Raw genomic sequence first — 26,085 nt, 5'->3', positions numbered from 1 at the left:
CCAAGGCATTTGGTCGTGGGAGGAGCCAGCATTCGTAGTGCACTGGTCCCCCTCACATGCCTTAGGGGACACTGCAGTGGACTTCATAAACTGCTCCCATGGCGCATAGCTCCCTTACCTCGGGTGTTGAGCCCCCCAAAACCCACTCCCCACAACTGTACACCACTACCATAGCCCTAAGGGGTGAAGGGGGGCACCTAGATGTGGGTACAGTGGGTTTCGGGTGGGTTTTGGAGGGCTCCCATTTACCACCACAAGTGTAACAGGTGGGGGGGGGGGGGGTGTATGGGCCTGGGTCCGCCTGCCTGAAGTGCACTGCAGTACCCACTAAAAATTGCTCCAGGGACCTGCATACTGCTGTGATGGAGCTAGGTATGACATTTAAGGCTGGCAAAAATGTTTTTTAATTTGTTCTTTTTGGGTGGGAGGGGGTTGGTGACCACTGAGGGACTAAGGGGAGGTCATCTGGTCAGTTCGGGCACCTTTTCGAGGCTTGGTCGTGAAACAAAATTGGACCAAGTAAAGTCGGCCAAATGCTCATCAGGGATGCCCTTCTTTTTTCCATTATCGGCCGAGGATGCCCATTGTTAACCACGCCCCCGTCCCGCCTTCGGTACACTGCCGACACGCCCCCATGAACTTTGGTTGTCCCCGCAATGGAAAGCAGTTGAGGACGCCCAAAATCGGCTTTCGATTATGCCGATTTGGGCGACCCTGATAGGACGCCCATCTCCCGATTTGTGTCGAAAGATGGGCGTCCTCTTTCGATTATGCCCGATAGTTACAGTTGAAAGAGCTCCAGTTAACGCTATCACTGTGACCATAGATCAGACACTGTAACAGCATCACAGATAATTAAACACGAGTGAACACACATTTCTTTTCCTTTTAAAAAAATTTATTAGTTTTTGAAAGACAGTGGCGGTAAAAGAATCACAAAGTATAATAATCAATGGAATTATGCCCCCCCCCCCCCCCACCCATTGCTCTGTTTAGTGGGATTTCACTTAAAACAGATCCAGTGTTCCTTGGCACAAGCTCTTGATTCACGAATGTTTTAAGAAAGCAAAGCCTGCCTCTGATCACAGATAACAAGTTTGGGGCAGTTCATTTGAAGCACCCGATCTGCCCTGTATACATTTGATTGTGGAAAATGTCGGGAAAGCCTTATCAGCAGGTACATATACATTCTATCAAAAGCAATATTTACGTAATTCATTCATACTTTCATAATCTAGGATTGCAGTGCGGGGTCCTGAGGCGCTATCAAATGCATCTGGGGATAAATTCTATAAAGGTCACCTAAAGTTACGTGTCATCACTGTTATAGAATAAAGAGATAAGTCCGCATTTACACACCTAACTTTAGGTGCGAGCGTAACTGCCTGTGCTGAACTGTTCTCAGGTGTGTAAATAATATTCTACCACCTGCGTGAATGCTAAGCATGCCCCTGGCCCTCCAAGTCCACACCCCCTTGCAGTTGTGCGTGATGGATTTTGCGCACTTATCTTATAGAGTAATGACTAATGGCAGTTACACCTGTAACTGAAAATTAGTGCCAATTATAGCCACATAATGCCAATTAGCAGCTAATTCTTAAATTGTTACGTGTGCAACTGAAACTAATCTATAAACTGAATGCACGGATTGGCACGCCAAGCATAAATTTGGACATGCAAATTTTGAGAATTGGTCTGTTAATATTAATGCAGTTGTACGATACAGGACATGCCGAGTTCTGTCTTTGCAGAAAGCTGCTCCACCTCAAAATCAGTTCTCCGATCATCTGAGATACCATGTGCATCTATACAGCATATTGATGAAGTAGGAATAGCACGTCCTTAAACCCTTGTACATGCCAGGTGTGACTCTCTTACTAATCACAACAGTGATCCTTCGCACACTTTTAGGGAAGGGGATGATGTGGCATGTAGGTGACACAAGGGGAACAGGTATCTGATCTCCCTGCCCACGTTTATATGGAGGGTGCTGTACTCTGCCCTAATAATTATCCATCCCCTACTCTCCATCATTCACATTCTAACTCGAGTTACAGGCAGTCAGATCCCCTGGGTCTGGTTCAACTTCTGCCACGGGGCATCTACGTAGAGCAGGGGTTCTCAACCCAGTCCTCGGAACACACCTAGCCAGTCAGATTTTCAGGATACCCACAATAAATATGAATGAGATCAATTTGCATACACCTACCTCCACTCTATGCAAATCTATATTTATAACTGGTTAGGTGGGGACTGGGTTAATAACCCCTGATGTAGTGGGATCAGCTCTTATATAGAGGAAAATTTACTTTTCATTGTGTCTGATAAAACCAGGGCTGTGGTGTTGGTACACCAAACCTTCGACCCTGACTCCTCTATTTTTCTACTGTCTGACCCCTGACTCCTACCAATATTAAACTTTAAATTTTTTTGTCCTAGATCTAAAGTACTGGTAAATATAACTTACAGATCCAGGACAAAAAAAATACATATGTTTAAAATGATACATTTACCATATATTATAATGCTGTAAGTTTATTTTGAAGCTGGAGTCGGAGTCAGTACGTTTTTATTGACTCTGACTCCACAGCCCTGGATAAAACCTACCCCAAGCGAAAAATGTAGACAGAAGTAAATTACATTCAAACAGTGTACGTTTTTATACAGCCTTAGCACAAATATTTCCAAACTGTTTCAATGTGAGCATGGAGTTAGCACTGACAGGTCCAAACAGGATTCTTCAGAGAATGTAAGACAGTATGCACACGGATTTCATTATCTTGAAATTTATTCTGAAAAGAAGCAGAGACATAAGTACATAAGTGTTGCCATATTGGGACAGACTGAAGGTCTATCAAGCCCAGCATCCTGTTTTCAACAGTAGCCAATCCGGGTCACAAGTACCTGGCAAGATCCCAAAACAGTGCAATACATTTTATGCTTAGGAAATGATCCAAACCTTTTTTTTAAACCCCGCTAAACTAACTGCTTTTACCACATTCTCTGGCAACGAATTCCAGAGTTTAATTACATGTTGAGTGAAGAAATATTTTCCCTGATTCGTTTTAAATTTACTATTTTTGTAGCTTCACTGAGTGCCCCTGAGTCCTAGTATTTTTGGAAAGAGTAAACAAGCGATTCACATCTACCTGTTCCACTCCACTCAGTGTTTTATAGACCTCTATTATATCTCCCCTCAGCTGTCTTTTCTCCAAGCTGAAGAAAAGGTCCTGATAATGTAAAACTAGAGGAAGAGCTTAGAGCTGCAGCTGATTCATATCTCATCGGCCTATGATTTTATTTTAGCCTTCTTTCCTTGGGGTCAAGTTTCAAAGGGTTGTATTAACTTCTTTTATTAAGAGACTAGTAAAAAAGGCCCGTTTCTGACACAAATGAAACGGGCGCTAGCAAGGTTTTCCTCGGAGTGTGTATGTTTTAGAGTGTGTGTATGAGAGTGACTGTGTGAGAGAGAGAGAGAGAGAGAGTGAATGTGCGAGTGTGACAAAGAGTGAGTGAGTCTGGGTGTGAGTGTGTCTGTGAGAGAGAGTGTGTGTGTGTGTGTGAGAATGAGTGTGTGCAAGTGTGTATGTGAGACACAGTGAGTGCGAGAGTGTGTTTCACACAGATACAGTGTGTGTGAGAGTGTGTGTGAGACACAGACTCTGTGAGACCGAGTGTATGAGACCAAGAGAGTGTGTGAGTGACTGTGTGACACATACAGTGAATGTGATACAGTGTGAGACAGAGTGTGTGAGAGAGAGAGAAAGACACTGACTGTGAGAGTGTGTATGTGTGACAAAGATACCTCCCCCCCTCTCTCTCTCTGATCTCATGACCCCCTCCCCCTCTGAGGTGTCAGGACCCCCTCCCCCTCTGAGGTGTCAGGACCCCTCCCCCTCTCTGGTATCAGGACCCCCTCTCCCTCACCCCCCCTGGTGTCAGGACCCCCTCACCTCCCGTTACCCCCCCCCCCCCCCGCTGAACTCGGAGGAGACTGAGGCTGAAATCTTACCTGATTTGTGGTTGATTCTTTGATGTGGCCCACACGGTGCTGTGATTGGCGAGACGCGGGCATATCTGAAAGGGGAAGGGGAAAGGGAACTGTGTGAAGCTAATTTGGTGTGAGGGTGTATTTGGTTCCGCGCACGCGTTGATGTGGTGTCTCGCGGGGGCGTGGTGAGAGAATGAGCACTGGACCCGTGGAGAGTTACGCTGGCGGCGGAAAGAGGCAGCTAATGTCACAGGTCCTGGTGGAATTCCAGTGCAAGGGAGCAAGTATGCAACAGACCAGAACTATTACAGGCGGTATCCACGTCGTCGGGGTCCTCCGTGCAATTACCAGCAGAATTACCAGAACAGTGAGAGTGACGAGAAGAGTGAGGGTTTGAACAAATCCGCAAACAAGCGGAGAACTCAAACGCCCCAAGGGAAAATACAGGTATAGGAGAAAGTGGGATGTTTGACCACGGAACACCAAAACCGGATAGAATGATCTTAAAAACACTTGTTTATTGGTGAAAAAAGGCTCGACACAAATGTTGTGTTTCGGCCGTTAGGCCTGCATCAGGAGTCTCAGTGAGGGTACAGAGAAGAGTGAAGGTACAGAGTGCACCGGAAGGGGAAGGTGCTTCTCAGCAACATCCCTACCATAGGCGGCGTCAGTGGCGTAGCCAGACTGCCAATTTTGGGTGGGCCTGAACCCAAAGTGGGTGGGCACAAAATTTTCTCTCTACCCCCCCCCCCCCCCCCCCAGCAAAATGTAGTCACACTAATCAGATGCATTTGTCACACAGGGTAAAGTGCTGCTTTTCAGTGCATCAGATTTCAGACAATGTATTTAATAGCCTAATCCTTTTCAGTGAGCTTTCAGAGGCCAAAACCTCCTGCCTCAGGTCAGTATAATGCTGTTACGGTATCCTCTCCTGACCTAAGGAAGGAAGTATTGGTCTCTGAAACTTCATTAACACAGATACCATATTACTTTATCCTAAATTAAAAATAAAATTATTTTCTTTACCTTTGTTGTATGGCCATTTACTTTTTCTCATTGTGTTGCTCCCAGTCTCTAGATTCTGCTTTCCTTTGTTTTCGCTTAACTCTTCTGCCAGGGTTTCCTGGCCATTTGTCATTTTTCTCTCCTTTTTCTTTGCTTTCTTCAATATTTTTCTGCCTCTCTCTGTGTCCAGATTTAATTCATTCTTACTATCCATTCTTTAATTTCCTTCATCTACTTAAGGCTTTTCATCTTTTTCTCACCCTTGTTCTCCCCATGCCCCTTCCTCTTATTCTCCAATCTTTCACTACTCCCCCTTTCCATGCAGCAGCTCTCCTCTTTCTCTCCCCATCCTTCCAGTCTCCCCTCTTTCTTTCTGCATTCTTCCATCGTGTCACCTCTTTCTCCCTACCCTTCCATCCAGCGTCTTCCCTCTTTCTCTCCCCATCCTTCCACCCATCTACCCTCTCCTGATCCTTCCATCTAATGTCTCTCTCCCTCCTTCTAACCAGTGTCTGTCTCTCTACCCTTTTCTGTTAGTGTCCCTTCTTTCTCCACATCCTTCCACTCTCTCCCTTTTCTCTGCATCCTTTCATCCATCTCCCCTCTTTCTCTCCCCATCCTTCCATCCAGTGTCTCTCTCCCCATCCATCTGTTTTCCCTCTTTCTCTGCCATCCTTCCATCTGTTTTCCCTCTTTCTCTCCCCATCCTTCCGTTTTCCCTCTTTCTCTGCCATCCATCTGTTTTCCCTCTTTCTCTCCCCATCCTTCCGTTTTCCTTCTTTCTCTGCCATCCTTCCGTTTTCCCTCTTTCTCTCCCCATCCTTCCGTCTGTTTTCCCTCTTTCTCTCCCCATCCTTCCGTTTTCCCTCTTTCTCTGCCATCCTCCCATCTGTTTTCCCTCTTTCTCTCCCCATCTTTTCATTTTCCCTCTTCTCTCCATCCTGCCATCCGTTTTCCCTCTCCCGATTCAGGCCCACCAGCCCCAGCTCCCACTGCCGGCCACTGCTGCTTTTCCTGTTGAGCAGCAGGGCCGGCGCTACAAAAAGAAGAAGCGCTCAGCTGACTGAGCTGAGCGCCAACGCTAACGACGACTCGACGAGAAAAAATGTTTTTTAAAAAAACGCGGCACCGCAGGCAGTCTCAAAGCATTGGCTGCTGGCTCTACAGGCTCCTCCCATCTCTTACGTCACTGGGGCAGTGACGTAAGAGACGGGAGGAACCAGCAGCCAATGCTTCGAGGCTGCCTGCGGTGCCGCGTTTTTTTTAAAAACATTTTTCTCGTCGAGTCGTCGTTAGCGTTGGCTCAGCTCAATCAGCTGAGTGCTTCTTCTTTTTGTAGGCCGGCCCTGCTGCTCATCAGGAAAAGCAGCAGTGGCCGGCAATGGGGGCTGGCGCTGGGCGGGGCCTGGGCTGAAATTGGGTGGGCCTGGGCCCACCCATAGCTACGCCCCTGCGGCGTTATCCATCTTACTATATGCGCCGTCCCTATGGGTGGAGACCACAGTATTGTACAGGGAGAAGTCATAGAGGGTGCTAACAGTCAAGGTGCAGGAGAGCAAGGCAAACCTGTGAGATAGAATATGTACCGTGGTTACAGACCACGATTCCGCAGGGGACCATCCCGACAAAGACAACCAAGAGAGAAAGGGAATGAAGAAGATAAAGAAACCCAGGGGGGTGGGATCCAGAGTCAGCAGCCACCTCAGCGTTGGTACCGTCGTAACTTCAATTACCGACGCAGATGCCCAGAGAACCCTAAACCACAAGATGGCAAAGAGACCAAGGCAGCCGAACTACCAGCTGAGACTACGTCCGCTCCCAAGGCCGAGCAGGGCGGGGTTGAGTAAATACCGGCTTTCCATCTCTACCATCATCCGGTCTAGTCATCAAAGAAGACAATGAAACTCAAATTCCAGCAATAAGAAATGAACCAAGAATTGGAACTGAAGATCTTAAGTGCTTGCTTTTTGCTGTTGACCAGATACCTAGCGTACACCTGATTTTTTTTTTCACGGACAGGCAGCTGAGTGTTACTGTGCAGGACGCTGAGCTCTGGCTGTGCTTCAAGGAACTCTCCAATCCTATTTAATAAAAAGGACCTCCAACATTCTGAAGCCGAGAAACCTTGCGTGGTTGCTGTTTGTGACAAACCCAGAAGTACGTGACGTCAATTCAGGAGATGGATACAGAGAGCACGAATGCTTCAGGCTTCACTTTCTCGGCTTCAGAATGTTGGAGGTGCTTTTTATTATATACGATTCGCCAAGGCATTGACAGGCTCCTACATTGACCTCTACTACTACTACTACTTATCATTTCTAAAGCGCTACTACATGTACGCAGCGCTGTACACTTGAACATGAAGAGACAGTCCCTGCTCGACAAGAGTTTACAATCTAATTAGGACAAACAAGAGATAAGGGAATATTAAAGTGAGGATGATAAAATAAGGGTTCTGAACAAGTGAATAAGGGATAGGAGTTGAAAGCTGCATCAAAAAGGTGGAAATTTACTAAAGCCGTGCCTAAATGTATGCTCAAAATGCCACCAAACTCCTACATTTAGTAGCATAAAAAGTAGGGGCGACGGGGCAGATTTAGGGTACAGTAAAAAGTTAAGCGCTTAGTACTGGATTTCAACTCTAGTCTCATAAATCTATGCAGATGAGTGGCTGGCCTACATTTATAAACAGAATACCAAATATTCACTCAGTGGTAGTGGAACATTTTTTAAAAAACTCTGCTGCCAGATAAATTAGACACAATCAGTGCTGGCGCTTATCCCCAATATGAGGGTCTTCAGCAGCTCCCTGAAGTTATCCAGACACTGAATATCGGCGGTGCCTGGATAATTTCAGAGGTCACCCCGACTCCACCCCCAGACCACCCTGGCACCAACTGGATCATACCACAATGATCGGAGCCTTCCCACACAGTTAAATCCCGATGAATATCAACTGGATAATTTAAGCTTCTAAATTTAGGAGACTTTTTACCAAAAAAATTAAGGCTCCTTTTACAAAGCGACAATACTGATTACAGTGCACTGAATGCGAAGAAGCCCATGGAATTATTAGGAAAGGGATGGTGAATAAGACCGAAAATACTATAATGCTTTTGTATCGCTTCATGGTGCGTCCGCACCTTGAGTATTGCGTTCAGTTCTGGTCACCATATATAGCAGAATTAGAAAAGGTTCAAAGAAGAGCAACCAAAAATGATAAAGTGGATGGAACTCCTCTTGTATGAGGAAAGGCTAAAGGGTTAAGGTTCTTCAGCTTGGAAAAGAGATGGATGGGGGAAATGAGATTGTTAATTAGATTGTAAGCTCTGTCGAGCAGGGACTGTCTCTTCATGTTCAAGTGTACAGCGCTGTGTACGTCTAGTAGCGCTTTAGAAATGATAAGTAGTAGTAGTAGATATGATTGAGGTCTACAAAATCCTGAGTACTGTAGAACAAGTAGAAGTAAATCGTTTTTTTTACTCGTTCCAAAACTACAAAGACTAGGGGACACTCGAGGAAATTACATGGAAATACTTTTAAAACAAATAGGAGGAAATTTTTTTTCACTCAACGAATAGTTAAGCTCTGGAACTCTTTGCCGGAGGTGGTAACAGCGGTTAGCGTATCTGGGTTTTAAAATGGTTTGGCCAAATTCCTAGAGGAAAAGTCCATAGCCTGCTATTGAGACAGACATGGGAAGCAACTGCTTGCCCTGGAATTGGTAGTATGGAGTGTTGCTACTCTTTGAGATTCTTCATGGAATCTTGCCACTCTTTAGGATTCCAGAATCTTGCTATTCTTTGGGGTTCTACATGGAATGTTGCCACGAATTGGGTTTCTGCCAGGTACTTGTGACCTAGCTTGGCCACTGTTTGGAAAACAGGATACTGGGCTAGATGGACCATTGGTCTGACCCAGTATGGCCACTCTTATGTTTTTATGGAATTGAATGGACTCCTTCACATTCAGCGCACTGTTACTCAGTAGCATCACTTTGTACAAGGAGCCCTTAGGCTCTTATGTGTGACTAAAAATAGGTGAAGAGGAGCAGCTGCTGAGCACGAAAGACCACCACAATCATGGTGAGGACGAGTGGAGCTTGCTGGCAGAAATCCTTTCTCCACCAGCAGAAGAACTGACCAAGAAGTAAGGTCCCCACAGACAGGCTGTACCAATCTTTACCGCAGCTGTGCCCTTGCTCAACTTTTCTACTAGAGGAGACCCTGCAGGAGAAGCTGCAAGAAAGAAGGGAGGAAATAATATAGATGAGAAAGGGAGAATAAAGTAGGAAGAGAGAGGACAGAGTGTGATAGGCCTGAGTATAAGATCACCACTTCTTTCTTCTCCTCCATTGTCTCATCCTGTTTTTAAGTCTAACTCTACCCTGGACCTCTCATTACAACACTGTGGATTGCTCTGGCAGTTCTTTAGTCTCTCAAACTATTATGGTTTATGATTTATTAGTTTTGATATGCCACCTTTTGTGGGCAACGGCAAAGCAATGGACAACAGCAGAGAGAAAAGAAAGGAACCTACAACATATGAGAGTAGAGAAAATATTCCAGAAGAAATCTTTGGCTCTCTAACCTTTGCTAAAACTTTGCTGTCTGGTAATCCAGGCCTGTTCATGTCCTTGTAATAGTTAAATGGAGGAGTAGCCTAGTGGTTAGTGCAGTGGACTTTGATCCTGGGGAACTGGGTTCCATTCCCACTGCAGCTCTTTGTGACTCTGGGCAAGTCACTTAACTCTCCATTGCCCCAGGTACAAATAAGTACTTGTATATACTATGTAAACTGCTTTGAATGTAGTTGCAAAAACCACAGACATATTTATGTCTGCAATCTCCTGAAACAACTCCAACTTACTTTATCCACATCTTCAGTTGACCCCTCTCCTCTGTGCTCCATTCTTTTTCATCCCTTTAATTACAAGGATGGTTCCCACGATTATCCCGATGATCCCGACAGCCAGTCCCAGGGCACAAACCACCGTTTCTGTAGCTTCAGATGGATGGGAGGCAACCTGTACATCTACAGGAGAATAGAAACATAGTAATTTACATACCCCTCTCTTTCTCACTGCAGAGAGAGAAATCTTAGGTTCTGTGAGAGAATTAGATACATAGGGGCTGATAATCAGACCGTGGCAAGCAGCCCATCTAACTCCCGTGGTTGATGGTGAGACCAGATATTCAATGCTTGGCCTGCATTGAATAACCGGTTTATTTTTGGCCAGCTTAAAATTAGCCAGCTAAGCCAATCAGCCAGCGATGTGCTGAATATTAGCAGATAGTTATATTGCACAATATAACTGGTTAACCGCTAAGGGCTAGATTCTATATATAGCTTGTTAAATCTAGGTGCGTCCGATAGAGACGCCTAGGTGTATTCTATAAGAAGCGCCTAAATTCAGACACAGTATATAGAATACGACTGGGCCGGGTGAATGCGCCTAAATTTAGGTGCGACTATTTACGCCAGTGAAAAGCTGCTGTAAATGGTGCACCTACCATGTGCGTAGATGTGACTGATAGGCTTGGCACATCCACACTGCCTTTTTGGCTGCGTGCGTTGGAATTTACGTGTGCAGCTTTATAGAATATGCCTAGCCAAGGGTGCGTAAAATCCAGTTAAAGTCCAATTAGTGATAAGTGGTCATTGGCTGCTTATCATGAGTAAGTGGCTCGTTAAACAATTGAGTAGCACACGAAAGTTGGCCATGCAATATATATAGAATCTGGCAATAAGCGCTGACCTGGGAATATTCACCGGGACATAACTGGTTATCTCCCACTGAATATTCGTGGATAGCCAGTTAAGCGTTATTTAACCGTGGTTAAATAGTGCTGAATATTGGGAGTGGGGAGATAATATTCTGTCTGCTTTCGTGGCAGTTCAATGCTTTTTGCAATGCTTCTGCTTTGTTTTGGAGGGCACTCCCGATTTTCATAACTTACCCCAGAATTTATTGATTGGTTCCTCCAGTCCCCAGTGATCCACAGAACAGGCGTAGATGTCTTCCTGATTAGGGATAAAGGTCAGGTAGTGAAACTTCCTGAATGAACCATCTTTCTCGGGAAAGAAATCAGTCTCTCCGACCCCCTCAACAACAGGTTTTTCGTTTTTGTACCAAGTGACATTGATTGAGGGAGGGAAGAATTTTTTCATGAAACAGATTAATGTGTTGGGCTCCCCCAGCTCAACGGGATTCTCAGAAAACACAGACACCTCCGGAGGAACTAGAAACGGAAAATAAGACAGAGAAAACATGGGACATTTCTTACTTCAGTCCAATGGTTCCCAGCTTTAAAAGTTATCCGCACATTTCACACAGCAAAACATTGAAACAGACCTGCCTGCTTCACTTGGCAACTTTTGAATTTTGCATTTCTGAAAAAGAATATTTTGTATTTAAGAATTATCCTGTTCTGAATCTGGCAGTATTATGGGGGAAGGGGGTCCTTTAACAGGCCCACACATTATATAGAGGGATCAATTTTCAAAGTGGTATGGCCAGTTAAGTAAAGACTTATAGGCTGATTTTCAGAGAGTATACAAACGTTAGCTGTAGGGGACAAAAACCTAAATTTGCACCTTTGAAAACTGACTAGGGCTAACTCCCTAATTTAGGCTCCTGGGGATTGATTTTCACTTAACATATCCAGTTATCTTTAAACAGATATTGAGCCAACTTATGCAGATATGACAGAACTGCTAAATATGTGACCCTACGTTAACTGGAGAAGTTAGCAGTTTAGCTTTATGGCTGCTGAGGTCCTAAATGTAGATACCTCAGGTGCTTATTTTCAACTACAATTCACCTAAATATAGAAACATAAGTTAGATGCCTAATACTGAAAATTAGTGCCAAGTACCTTTATTACCCATCCTAAATCTGCTGGAACCATCTATATTTTCAGCTCCTTCATGTAATTATCCGGTGAAACTATGATCTGATAATTAGTTTTCAAGGAGGCCAATTTATTTTTTTATTTTGCTCACACGTTTTTCAGTAGTAGCTCAAGGTGGGTATTTCTCTGTCCCTGGAGGGCTCACAATCTAATTTTTTACCCGAGGCCAGGTGCTCACTTCCAAAGTTAGAAGGGTTGTTACTAATGTGTGTTAAGGGAACAGCGTATAAAATTTGGCAAAATTGTGCATTACTTACTGCAATGCATGTTAGCTTACCATAACAAACTACATAATGAGAGACAAAGCATGTAAAGCACCTCATTATTATGCTAACTGTGAAACTTTGCAAGCTATATTTTCCATTCCTCAGTACCACTCAAAGAAGGCTCCCCATGAAGGTGTACCCCCTAGCAAAGCCCCTCCCCCCCCAACCTGTAGGCATCCCCTGGCTCTACCTTCACAATTCCTGGTGTCTAATGTAGAGAGCTGCATGGGAATGGGGATTGCAGGACTCTTGCAGGTATGGAAGAAGTTGCCATGGGATTCCCACGAGGATGGAAGAAGTCATGGGATTTCCATGAGGATGGAAGAAGTTGCCATGGGATTCCAGTCAAAATCTCTGGTGACTCCACAATGAGATTTGGAATACAATGAGAAAGGCAACTGGAACACCAGAATGAGGCTTGGAACACTCATTGGTTGAATAGTAAAATGCCATCCAAAAACCCAAGGGAGGCTGTTGGGGTTGGGAGAGAACAGAGGGCTGTGAGCAAGTAAGTAGTAGCATCGACTCCTGCGGGTACGAGTGGGAATGGAGGAGATTAATTGTGGAGATGGAATGGATCTTAGCGGGTACAAGATATGGGTGACATTTCTGCCCCTGTGGAACTCTCTAGTCTAATGGTGTGATTCTGAAGCAAGCCCTAGTTGCTGCTGCTCCATTGGGTGCCAGCTGACCCCCTGTGTACTCTCATGGTCCTACTGTTAGAAGTCAAGCTGCCAAATAAGGAACTGGCCTGTTAAAAAAATTCCAAATGATGTGGAATGTTTTTACTTTGCTGGCAGGCGTGTACAGGGGCAGAATTTGGGTGGAGTTCACAAGTAGGTACAGAGATTATAAAATATCTTAATTTACACAAATACTTAGGTGTGACATGTACAGGCAACGTAGGCTTGATTTCTGCCACTTGCATTAGTGTTCTATAAAGACACTTTATTTATTTAAAAATATTTATATCCTACTACTACTACTTAACACTTCTAAAGCGCTAATAGGGTTATGCAGCGCTGTACAGTTTAACAAAGAAGGACAGTCCCTGCTCAAAGGAGCTTACAATCTAAAGGACAAAATGTGCAGTCAATCAAATTGGGGCAGTCTAGATTTCCTGAATAGAGGTATAATGGTTAGGTGCCGAAGGCGACATTAAAGAGGTGGGCTTTGAGCAAGGATTTGAAGATGGGCAGGGAGGGGGCTTGGCTTATGGGCTCAGGAAGTTTATTCCAAGCACAGGGAGAGGCAAGGCAGAAAGGGCGGTGACACTTGTTATAAAATGACCCTCCACATATATAACGTTTTGCAGCAGAAAGTAGCTGCAGAAAACATAGGTGAGAACTTTTGCATGTCCTTTTTTCCTAGGTGCAAAGTCCACAGGTAAAAAGCACTCATAGATTTTTGAAAATAACCCATCTAAGGGGCAATTTTACAAAAGGGTAACATAGGGTGAGAGTCTGTTCTGTACGGCTCTATATGAGAACTGGGCACCTATGTGTCCTTAGTGAATTCTAGTGTGCTTTTGGCATCCCCCTCCCCTTACACCTGCCGTAGACCTGGCATGAATATGGGTACCTAAATAGGTGCCAACTTTCTTTTACAGAATACTAATGTAACAGGGATTTACATGCTTATGAATGAGCACTTGTGCCAGCCTTAGAGCTGGTGTGAGTGTTGGCACCTAAATGCCAGAGATGTGTGTGTAACTTGCAGATATAAGTGCGCCTCATCCTGCTCCACTCACATGTATGGCCCATCTCACTACTATGTGTTATTAGTGACTAGTAAGAAAGGCCCGTTTCTGTTTTAAAGGAAACGGGCGTTAGCAAGGTTTTCCTCGTAGTGTGTATGTTTGAGGGAGTGTGTGTGTCAGAGAGAGAGTGAGACTGGGTGCTAGTGTGTCTGTGGGAGAGTGTGTGCGAGTGCATATGTAAGACACAGTGAGACCGAGAGTTTGCTGAACCCCCTTCCCCTCCTGTCTGAGTTCCTGAAACCCCTGCCACTTGTTCACATCGGAGTTCCAGGACCCCCCCCCCCCCCGCCACTTCTTCCCATTCCCCCTCTCCCCTTCCCACGCCTTTCAGGACCCCCCTCCCCACCTCCTGCACGTTTTTACCTCCTGCACGTAGGGACATCGCTTCACACAGCCTCTTCTTTCGCTTCTGTTTCAGCTGTTCCTGGGACCACACAAACAGCAGAAACAGAAGCGAAAGAAGAGGCTGTGTGAAGCGGATGACGTCACTGATCTACCGCCGGAAGCAGACCACGGAGCCACGGTCCCAGGCAGCTTTCGAAAGTTGGAGGTGAGAATCAAACATATAAATGGCAAGTGACCGACTCACCTGCAAATGCACAGTAGAGACTTCCCTCTCTGTCCCGCCCTCGCGTCAAGATGTGATGACGTCAGAGGGCGGAACAGAGAGGGAAATGGAGTCGGACTGTCGGATGCTGCCACTGGAGCCTGGAAACGAATATTGCGCGCACCAACCTCCACCCTCCCCCCCGCCGCTCCCGCCCCCCTCCGTATTGGGCCCCCTGCACTGACCTGACAGCGCCTCTCACCTCCATGTGGAGGCGCTGTCAGGTCAGTGCAGGGGGCCTGGCACGGAGGGGGGAGGGAGCGGCGGCGAGGAGGGTAGCTGGAAATCTCGCCCGTTTTAACGGGCTTAACGGCTAGTTATTATATAGGATATGCGTGTAGTTACTGAACTGATTGCAGAATATTGTGAGATACATGCATGGAGATGTCTATGTGCCGGTGGACCCTGGCCAACCCAATAGCAGCACAGCTGGGATATGGCTGGCAGAGATCCCTCAAGCCCTGCCAGCTGAAGACTTTTGGCATTTCTCCTACCCCCCACCACTAGGCGATCAGATCTCTGAACTACAGTCCCCCAACCCCCCCCCTCCCCCCCGTACCTTTTAAAGCCATTGGTTCTTCACCAGCCCCAAGCCTTCTCTGTCACCTGGTCCTGCCTAAACAGAAGCATAAAACTGTATCAGAGGGAAAGCTCGGGGCCAGCATGAACAGCAGGGATGAGTCACTGCTGGTTGCCAGTGAAGAACTGAAGGCTTTAAAAGATACTGGGAGGCTGGGGGAGTGGAGCCGGGATTAGCCTACAGGAAAGGGAGGGAGAGTTGTCGTGCCCGCTCACTTTGGGCTAATGCACACCCAAAATTGGGTGTCTGGTTATGCCTCACACATATGTGCATATGTGACACTATTCTAGGCATTCATGTGTGTATCAGCTGTCTAGATTATAGGATTACCCCCTAGTGTCCCACACCATACATCCCAGAGAGTTCTGTGAGATATGAGCCATCTCTAACTTTTTATATCCTTCATCAGTAATGTTATGTTATAAACACACCATCAAGTGAAAATTCAAATGATATTTTACATGTGGATGGCATAGCTGCATGTGGAAGACTCCTAAAAAAAATCCACACTGGACCATCAATACTCACCAGAAACTATTACAAAATTAATCAAATTTATTTTAACCCACAACTACTTCCGCTTTAACAATGATATCTATTTACAAATAATGGGCACTGCAATGGGCACCAGGACAGCACCCCACTATGCCAACCTTTTTATGGCTGAGCTGGAAGAGACATTTCTGAATACATACCAGACCAAACCTCTAAAATACTACCGGTACATCGATGACATTTTTATGATTTGGACGGAGGGGGAAGAAACTCTGAAACAATTTCACTACTCCTTCAATACATACCATCCTACAATCAGATTCAAAATTGACTGCTCCCCAGAAAAAGTCAATTTTTTGGACACCACAGTCTCAATCAGTGATGGCTGTATACAAACATCTATATACAAGAAACCCACAGACAGATGCAGCTACCTCCACAACTCCAGCTTCCACCCTTCACATACAAAAAGATCAATTATTTACACCCAAGCCACAAGATACCACCGTATCTGCTCGGACCCAGAGGATAGAGACAGACACCTTGAACCCCTGACTGCATCCTTCAAACAGGCTACAACCCCAAAATAATCTCCAAGAATATTGCCTCCTCCCTCAAAACACCCAGGGAAAATCTGCTACAGTACAAAGAAAAAAAAGCCACAGACAGAATTCCCCTTGTAGTGACATACAACCCAGAGCTGGAGAAATTGAGGAAAATCATAAGAGATCTACAGCCCTTACTCCAGGAGGATGAATTACTGAAAGAGATATTCCCATCCCCACCAGTGCTGACCTTCCGACAGCCACCAAACTTAAAACACAAGCTGATCAGAAGTAAACTCCCTACACAGTCTGAAAAAGAAAAGGGCACGTTTCCCTGTAACACATCCAGCTGCAAGCTATGCCAGAACATTTCACAAGACCCCACAGTCAATCACAAAGGAAAAATATTCAACATAAAGGACTATTTTACATGCTCATCTTCCAATGTGGTATATATCATTCAGTGTAAAAAATGTAACGAAGGATGCTATATTGGAGAAACAGGCCAGATGCTCAAGACAAGATTCAACCTACACAGACATCACATGAAAATAGCTGGTGCCAGTCAAGCCCCCACCCCTGTGGGCCTACACTTTACAAGACCAGAACACGGCACCAGTGATTTCACAGTAAGGATAATGAAAGGTAATTTTAAAACAATACAGGAACGTAAAACCTTTGAAATAAGAATGATTGAATATTTTAACACCCAACAGACAGGACTGAATAAAGACCTGGGTTTCCTCACCCATTATAAACCATAAAGTTGTATTTCTCTGTTTATCTCTCTGTTTATTATCCTTAATAAGGATCTGGGTTTTCTAACCCATTTTAAACCATAAAGTTGTATTTCTCTGTTTATTTCTCTGTTAATTATCCTCCTCTCACCAACCAACACCCGTCCTGTTAGAATATCAATGAAATGCTTTGATGTCCCCATGCACACCCCCACCCTCCCACCCTGTCAAAGTAATGCTTTGATGTTTCTCCTATATATACTATCTGCTACCACATTTGCTTATTTCCGATCTGACGAAGAAGGGCAACCTTCGAAAGCTAATCAAGAAATGTATTAAGTTATGTCCAATAAAAAAGGTATCGTCTTATTTTCTTTTCCATGTTTTATTTTGTTTGATTTCTATTGATTACAAACATCATAAACACTGATGAACATATAACGTTGCTATCTGTAGATTTTCAACTTTTTTTTACAGATAACATTGACAGAAAATCCAGCTCAATGGGTCCAGACTATTTAGGGTTACCATATTTTGTCCTCTTAAAAAGAGGACACATGTCCCACCCCTGTCCCGCCCACACCCCGCCCCTTTCACATCCTCACCCCACCCCCTGTCGCATATTCCCCTCCCCTCCCCTTACTTACTGTCTACTGTCCTGGTGGTCTAGTAACTTCTTCGGGGCAGGAAAGAACCCCCTCTTTCCTGCCCGGAGCGCTGCCTTGCCCTGCATCCTTCTCGGTCTCGGCTCGCCCGCCGCAAATCCGGACAAACGGGCAGGCGGCCAACCCCCCCCCCCCCCCCCCGGACATGTCCTGAAAAATAGGACGTCCGGGGAAATCCGGACATATGGTAACCCTAGGAAATATACCATATCACAGGGGGATGGGGGAGAAAGAGGGAGATGCTGGAGCATGTGGAAGAGGGGGGCAGAAAAGGAGCTAGAAGATGCTGGACCACATGGGGTGGGCAAGATGGGTGCTAGTTAATTAAGGGGAACAGTATGAAAAGGAGATAAGAAAGATGATGCTGGACTTTGTTGGGGGAGGGCAAGAGGGGTAGATGCAAGACCAGATGGGAGTAAGGAAGTGGAGTGGAGAGGAGAGAAAATATCGGACCATGTTGGGAGGGGGCAAAAAGGAGGATGCTGGACTGTGTTGGTAGTAGGAGGAAAAAGATAGTAGATATGCTGGACACAGGGAGAAGGAAGAGCTGGAATGGGAAATAGGTAAGGAAGCCAACACCAGTAGATAGTAGAGTGGGAGAAGGGGGTATCATGTTAGAAGAGTCTGATGTTGGGGCTGGGGGAAGGGACAGGGTTTCATGTTGCTTCACTCAGTGTCTGGTGATAGAGAGAGAGTGTGTCAGGGGGAGGAGAGAGGGCTTGGAGGAGAGAAGGGGAGAGAAGTTGTGCCAGGAGGCATAGGCATCAACTTTTCAAAATGGCTGGAAGTGCTAAACAAAACAAGTTACTCCTCCTGGATACAATTAAGGAGCACTGTACCCACAGAGATAGCACTTATGCCAGAATGGGTTGGAGGATGAGAGACTGAGTGAGCTCTGGGAATGATGAAGGAGGGAGAGTTTTCTGGGGAAAGGAATCGAAAGGAGAGAGCGAAAAAAACTGTGCTGAGAAAAGGGTAGATGAGCGATGGGAGAAAGATAAGAGGGGAATGAAAGATTATAGAGAGGGGTAGATAAGGGAGGGTGAGAAGGTGGGAGGGAAGAGGTAAAGGAGACAGATGAAAGGGGAGGGAAGAAGAGCTGAAGTAAGAGTGGGGAAGGGAGGAGTGGGAAGGGTCAAAAATGGAGAGAAGGAATGAGTGAAGCAAAGAGGGAAGGGTGAAGGAAGGGATTAGAGAATTATGGAGAAGTAGGGAGGTACAGAACAAGGGATGTGTGAGAAATCAGGAGGGGAGTGAGAGGGAAATGGAAGAGTAACGGTGAAACAAGGAAAAAGTGAAAACAAAAGAATAGGCTAAAAAAAAATGGGGCCCATAGCATACGCAAAAGAAAGATAACTGGACGGAAAATCTAACCACCCATTTTCTCCTCCAAATCCCAGCTCTTTCTCCCTTCCTCCTTACCAGCACTTCCCCATACCATTCATTCACATGAATAGAAAAAAACATGTCACCACCCAAACAGAACTTTTTTTTCCTGGGGCCAGACACAGAATGGGTTTTTTTCGAACCCCTCTACCCCAGAGGCACCACTTACCCCCCCTCCCCCCCCCCACCGAGGCATAACGTTTTTCCTCTTGGCCTCCTCCACTGACAGCACTTTCCCCCAGGGACAACTCATAAGCACTCTTGCTTGAGGCTAGGGGATGAGCTGGCATCCCCCCAGGCACCCAAAGGAGAGGGTCTCCTTCCCTTCTCTCCCTTATTTACTTACTATCTGCCCCGCGCCACCCTTGGGGCTTTAAATCTTTAATTTACTGGCTCCGTCCCGTCATTTCAAAGCCCTAGCCCGTCTCTATTCTTCCCTCCCTTCGTGACGCGAGTTCGTTTCGCAGAGTCCCGCCTTCTGACTGACATCATTTCCTCGAGGGCGGGACTCTGAGGGAACGAACGAACTTGCGTCACGAAGGGAGGGAAGAATAGAGACGGGCTAGGGCTTTGAAATGACGGGACGGAGCCAGTAAATTAAAGATTTAAAGCCCCAAGGGCGGCGCGGGGCAGATAGTAAGTAAGGGAGGGAAGGGGAGACCCACGGCGCCGCTCACCCGCCCGCCTGCAAATCCGGACAAATGGGCGGGCAGCCAAAACCCCCCAGACATGTCCTGAAAAAGAGGACATGTCCGGGGAAATCCGGAAGTATGGTAACCCTAAGACTATCCAAATAAAAAGGGACTGTGTGTAGGGTGGGTCAGAGTAGGGTGAAAAATTATTTGTATAGTGGTGATATTCTGCAGTTATCTTGATAACTTCTACGTTATAGGTCACTGTGCCTGCTGAAAACCTCAACTCACGTCATGTGTATATTCATGTTGTCCGGAAAAAAAATGGGAACTTTTACATAGTTTCAAAATACTTTTCAATTGTTTAAACATGCAGGGGCCCTTTTGAAAAGCTGTGGTAAGCACTAACGAGTGCCGTGGGTCACACTGAGGCATCCCGCACTGCTACTCACATGCTAAAAAATTACATTTTTAGAGCTGCGTGTTAACTGATTCGCACATGTTTAGAGTGCAGATCCCTACTGCCTACAAAGTAGGTGGCAGTGGGGGCTCATGTGCTAATGGGAAAATTTGTGCCTGGTCATTTAACCCTAAGTGTGCCCTTACATGGGCCATTCCCATGCGCTAAGGCCACTTTTTACTGCTGTTTGGTAAAAGGCCCCCAGTAATGATCTTTGAAAATACATTAGTATAATGGGGGGGGGGGGGGGGGGGTTCTTAGCTCATTCTTAATTTGTGTTCAAAGTGCCCTCCTTCAACCGTGACACGTTCACCGAGTCTTTGACACCACTGAGCTGTTGGCTCAATGAATTCTGGGGTTTCATTAATTAAGAGCTCAACTGCATCCACTCCTCTTTCAGTTAATATCTGTGGTTGTGTATGATGAGATAGAAGAAGTTCTTACCAGGAGTGGCTGGAGTATTTTTGCTCCTCTTTCTCCAATTATCTAGATTGGTCTTCATCACAGCCATGTTCCCAAGTGCTCCAGCTGCCTCAAAAGAAGCAAGCCCTCCAAACTGCGGCAGCCTCCAGACCGTTTCCTTCTTCTCCAGATCCACGTGAAAGATCTCATCCTGGTCAAACTCAAACATGAACTCCCCGGTCGGGTTCTGTGTCTGAACCATGTCCGACTCTAGCAGCATGTTCCCCACTGCACAGAGAGAAAGAGAGAAATTGGTTGCTTACCTGTAACTGGAGTTCTCCTTGAATGGCAGAATTAACAGTTCCACAGGTGGACAGTATCAAGGCAGAGAGAGTATCAGCTAATTAGAAAAATAGCTTAAAAGGCTTTACCCATATGTGGTTAAATACACACATTAATGACTGAAATGGACGTGTACTTTATTGTTTAAAACTATGCACCCCCTCTTAACATTCCTGTGCGCCCCTATTTAAGCACCTGTGTGCAAGTGTGAGTCCCACCCCATGCTCCATTTCATGCAATGCATTTACAGAACAGAGTGCATCTCCCAGTATTCTAATCATTTGTACATGTTAGCGCTCACTTTATAGAATAACTCTGTACAGGGCCGGTCCAACCCAGTAAGCGGGGTAAGCACCGCAGGAGGGCACCTGCCTTCAAGGGCGCCGGCTCCCGCGGCCTGCCCAGCTGTTCGACGACCTTCCCACTTCCAGTTCCCGCCATAATGCTGCACGCGGCGGTGCACGTGCTTTACACCTCTGCGGCGTTGCTTGTCTCCTTCCAGCCTGGCCAGCGGCTCCTCCGCTCTCGACATCACAAGACGATGCCTCCTCCCCCTGCGGCACCCTGCGTGCGCGCCAGTGTGCCTTGCGGTTGCGGTAGCCTAACTGCCTAACCGTCTTGTGTCCTCCTCCGGCCGGCTCGCTCCTCCGTCCCAGGCGCTGAGGCTCCCAGCTGACTGCCTGGCTCACTGCTTAAGCTTCCGCCCCTGCCCTGGCCTTTCCTGCACTGGCTAGTGCACTCCTCATCCACCCCTGCCGTACACGGGCCACGCCACCAGTTGGGACTCACTCGGCAGAGCAGAAGAGAAGAAGAATCTTCTCAATCAAGTTCTTTAAGCCAGGTAATGGCCCCGCCGGGGGGGGTGGGCGGCGGGGGCGCCAACTGATAGTCCGCAGGGGGGCACCAGAGACCCTAGGACCGGCCCTGACTCTGTAAGGGGAGAAATTCTATGAATTTCCGCCACGATAGGATCTACTTCACAACAATTCTATAAGGGCTTCTGGGCACGCTTAGGTCACTATAGAAATCCCAGTGCAAAGCTGTTCTGCACATAATAAATAGTGACACACAGCAGCTAACAATGATTTGAAAATAAAACACAGAGGCACTGGGATGACTGGGGGGGGGGGGGGGGGGGGAGTAGGTTAGGTGAAAAACAGGGAGAGCTGGGTGAATGAGAGACAGAGAGAGATGGATGGCACAAAGCAGTAGACATTTTATGGTTTATAGTGGGATAGAAAGCCCATATCTTCCTTAAGTTTTATTTGGTAGGTGTCAAAATATTTCATCATTTTTACTTCAAAGGTCTTGCGTTCCTGGATTGTCTTAAAATGTCCTTTTAGTGTTCCTACCAGAAGATCATTGGTGCAACTTTCTGGTTGTGTAAAGTGCTGTCCCACAGAGGTCGCATCCTGCTTGGCACTGGAGTGTTTAATATTGTGTCTGTATAAATTGAGCCGTGTCTTTAGCATCTGGTATATAGCATTCTTCTTCACACTTTCTGCATTGAATGATATATACCACATTGGAGGATGAGCATATGAATGATCCCCTTATTCTGAATGTTTTTCCCATGTGAGTGACTGTAGGATCCTGTGTGAAAAAGGGTATTATATTGGAGAAAGAAGTTGGATGCTAAAGACACTATGCTTGTAAATTTCTCTCATGCATAGTCATTAGGGAAGTCTTGAAAAACCTGACCCCTTTGCAGCCCTCCAGAACTGAGAGTGGACACTACAGCCCTAAGCAGTTGTGCATTTAGGGGCCCGATACATAACAGCAACCAATGCACAAAAGGGATCGCATGCAAATGAAATGCATGGATCCCCCTTCCTGCATTGGTCACTGTTTGAGACTCTAGTCAAATGTATTTAACAGCTTGCTGAAAATCCCTGGTGATTCAGTGGATTTCCTCCCAACCCCCCACCCTCCCGCTGACACAACATGACTGGACTCCTCCCAGCCCCCTAAGCAAAAACACCCTGGTGGTCCAGTGGACCCTGAGCCTCCCCCCCCCTCCTGGCCCCTCCAAAGCAAAAATCTATCTGGTGGTCTAGTGATGCACTGGGCAGGGGCTGGGCAATTTTTCAAGGTATGTGGAGGGGAGGGGGTCACTGGACCACTAGCTAGATCTTTGCTTTGGTGGAGGCTGGGAGAGGGTGTGGGGGGTATCAGGGCCCATTGAACCACCAGGGTGATTTGGCTTGGGGGGGCTGGGAGGGGTTGCGGGGCTCACCGGACCACTGAGATTTTTATGATTAGGGGTGCAGAGGTGATGGCTAGGAGGGGGTCCGGTCATGTTGGATCAGGTCTACCATGAGCACCTACCATGGGGAGAAGTAATGATATGTCCAGACCTGCACTCACAGTCTGTGCACTGCTCGGAATGCTCCATTTTAATACTAATGAGCTCCTTCTAATGCATTTGAACAAGGTTTTCGGTAGCTGCTAACAGCACACGTTAAGAACCAAGGAAAACCCTTTTGTGCATTACTCGCTAAATAATATTTGCTTTACAAGACTGGCTCCAACTAGTCGAAAGCAAACATTTCTAGCACAGTAAGTTTTGTGTGTAGGACTCACCTTGTAGAACAGCTACCGTTACAAATTAGAAGGGAAAGGGATCAAATAGATTTTAATGTTCAAATCTACCTACTTGTTTGTTTAAGACTTACATCCAGGTTTTGGTGTTTCTTTGTTGTTGGAATGATGAGCCATGTCCAGCATTCTAGCAGGCTCCCCATTCTTCCCAATGCAGCAGCCTGCACCCCAACCCCACTAGAATTCCCTCAATGGAGCCCTGGTGGCCCAGTGTGCCGCGAGTCAATCTCCACCTGATTGTCTTGGCGGCCCTTCCCACCTCTACCTTCGTTGGTAGGGGGGTGGGGCAGGGGCGTATCTGCGTGGGGCCACAGGGGCCTGGGCCCCCGCAGATTTCGCCCTGGACCCCCCTACCGTTCGGAGTCTGACATCCCAGCACGTTGTACGTGCAGGACAATGTGCTGGGACGTCAGACTCCGAACTGGATTGAACAGCTATCAACTACAGCATGGCCATGGAGGCCAAAGAACTTTAAAGACGGCGGATTGGCTGGCGGGGGCTGGGGTCCCCCGCCAGCTGAAGAAATATCTTTAAAGGCGGCAAGCAGACCTTGGCTGGTGGGGGTGGGGTCCCCCGCCAGCAAAGGTAAGCAACGGCAGCGGGGGAGGGTTGGCGGCGGGGGGGGGGGGGGGAGAGTCATTGGTGGGGGGATCTGGCAATGGCAGGGGGGGTTCTGGCAATGGCGGTGGTGGGGGGGGGGTTGTTGGGGCTAAAATGTCTCCCCTCCCTCTGGCTCTGGCCCCCCCTACCCCGGAGTCCAGATAAGCCCCTGGGGTGGAGAAGGACCGCTAGAACACCAGGTGTGGGGAGAATTGACTTGCGGTCCACTGGGCCACCAGCCCCCCCCCCATGAACCTGTTTTGGAGGGTTGGAGGGACCGGGGGGGTTGACTCATGTCCATTCGTAGGGACACTAGGGGGGGTTAGGAGACCTGCTGGATCTCCAGCCCCCCCCCTCCAAAAAATGTCAGGGGGGTTAGGGGGACTGGAGGGAGCTCCACCAGACCTCCAGTCCCTGTGTCGCTTGGATCAGGTTGGGGGATTACCAGACCTCTAGCCCCTGTGTTTCACAGGTCTGGGCTTTTGACAGCCTAGACCCGTCAAAGAAGTGCGGGAGGAATGTTCCAGGTATACACAAAAAGTAGCACGTATGAGTTATCTTGTTGGGTAGACTGGATGGACCGTGCAGGTCTTTTTCTGCCGTCATCTATTATGTTACTATGTATGTTACTATGATCAGAGTGAATAGCGTGCTTAAATTTACATGCTATTATCTCTGATCATAGGGACAGTAAAGCCCCGCACTGTTCCAGCTCTATTTTTAAAGTGCTGTTTGGAACAGCGCAGGGCTTTCAATCATCTGCCTATGAAGGAAAAAAGCTGAAAGGGAGAAAAGGAGCAATGAGAGAGGGGGATGTCTGTAGAGAAGGGTGACTGGAGAGGAAGATGGAGGAAAAAGGCTGGTATCTGTGGGGTGGGAGACAGAGACCAGTATCTGTGAGTTTGGCTCTGCTGTTCAAAAGGAGAGGGTGAATTTTAAAAGATGGACTGTTATGAGGGGAAGGAGTTGAAAGGGGAGGTGGGAGGCTGAGACCCAGTGCCTCCTGAATTACTCACTGGAGGATCCTCCCTTGAGGGTCCTGTGTGCGTGTGTCACCCAGTTGTGTTACTAGAGAAAAGCTTTGTTCAACCAGACTGAGAACCTAATGAAAACAGGAGGTTAACTAGAAAGTACAGATGGCAGTGCAGACAGTGCCCTCTCCCAGATGGAACCCTCCATAACAGTGGATATTCTTGGGTCATCCCTGATGGTTAGCTGAAGGTTGTCTGGGTGGGGGAGGGGGGCTGAGGCCAATCCCCACTAGCTGCATTGCAGCTGTTTCTCCTTAGTGCAGCTGCCCATGCGAAAAGCAACAGGGTGGAAGTTGGGATACATTTATTAGATTTTCTTTTTAAATTATTTTATTGTATTACTATTTTGTTAATTCTGTTTTTTTCTTTACTTTAAACATATGTAATGTCACCCTAATACCATTATCTGAATGTGATTGATTATAACTTGAAACAAGTTTATGCTTATGATTATTTAAGACTTCATATATTATTATTATTGTTAGTACACACGATATTCCGCCTTTACTTCAAACAAGCTCAAAGCGATTAACAAGTATCAGGTATCAAACACACTTTAGCTGTTGTTACTTGCAACGAATTACTCCAATGTATTTTCTGTTCGAGATTTGTTTTCCTAATAGACAGAACTGGCCATCATAGGTGACTGCTCTGTGGGTGTTTCGCCCCCCAAATATTGAGAAAGGAAGGAATAATTTGGGTGGGGTTTAGCGCCCACAATCATTTTTACAAATGTAGCTCCTAAGCACACTGTAATAAAGAGGTTACTTGATCAATCTTGATCAACACGTCTAGATGATCATAGGAAATGTATAAAAGAGAATTTAAAGGAACCCCAAAATTTCATAGATATAAATAATCCCGGACAAGTGCTGGAATCCCTAATCTCTCTTACTCCTCCTTACAAAGTCACTCACCTTCCACCGTGCTGCTCCCCTGTACATAGATAAGTGCGATCAGACCCAGGACAGGCATTGCACCCCCTCTCGAACCTGCCATTGCTTCTCAGACTTCGACCTCCTTAACGCACGATCGCTGTCCCACTGCTGCCCACCCCCTTCCTACTC

General features: G+C 46.6%; 1 protein-coding gene across 1 annotated transcript; it reads right to left on the bottom strand.

The window, feature by feature from the left end:
• Positions 1-880: 880 nt before the first annotated feature.
• On the bottom strand, positions 881-26,085 carry LOC115466169 (HLA class II histocompatibility antigen, DR alpha chain-like). The gene is made up of 5 exons (XM_030197254.1): positions 25,936-26,085; positions 20,487-20,732; positions 10,957-11,238; positions 9,866-10,030; positions 881-2,792 (listed from the first exon to the last, which is right to left on the bottom strand). Exons 1-4 carry the CDS (start codon positions 26,015-26,017, stop codon positions 9,879-9,881), a joined length of 762 nt encoding a protein of 253 aa, XP_030053114.1. The 5' UTR covers positions 26,018-26,085; the 3' UTR covers positions 881-2,792; positions 9,866-9,878.

Source organism: Microcaecilia unicolor, chromosome 3, assembly GCF_901765095.1.
Source record: "Microcaecilia unicolor chromosome 3, aMicUni1.1, whole genome shotgun sequence".
NCBI classification, from domain to species: Eukaryota; Metazoa; Chordata; class Amphibia; order Gymnophiona; family Siphonopidae; genus Microcaecilia; species Microcaecilia unicolor.
The sequence above is the reverse complement of the archived record's forward strand: the minus strand, read 5'-3'. Positions and strand labels throughout refer to the sequence as shown.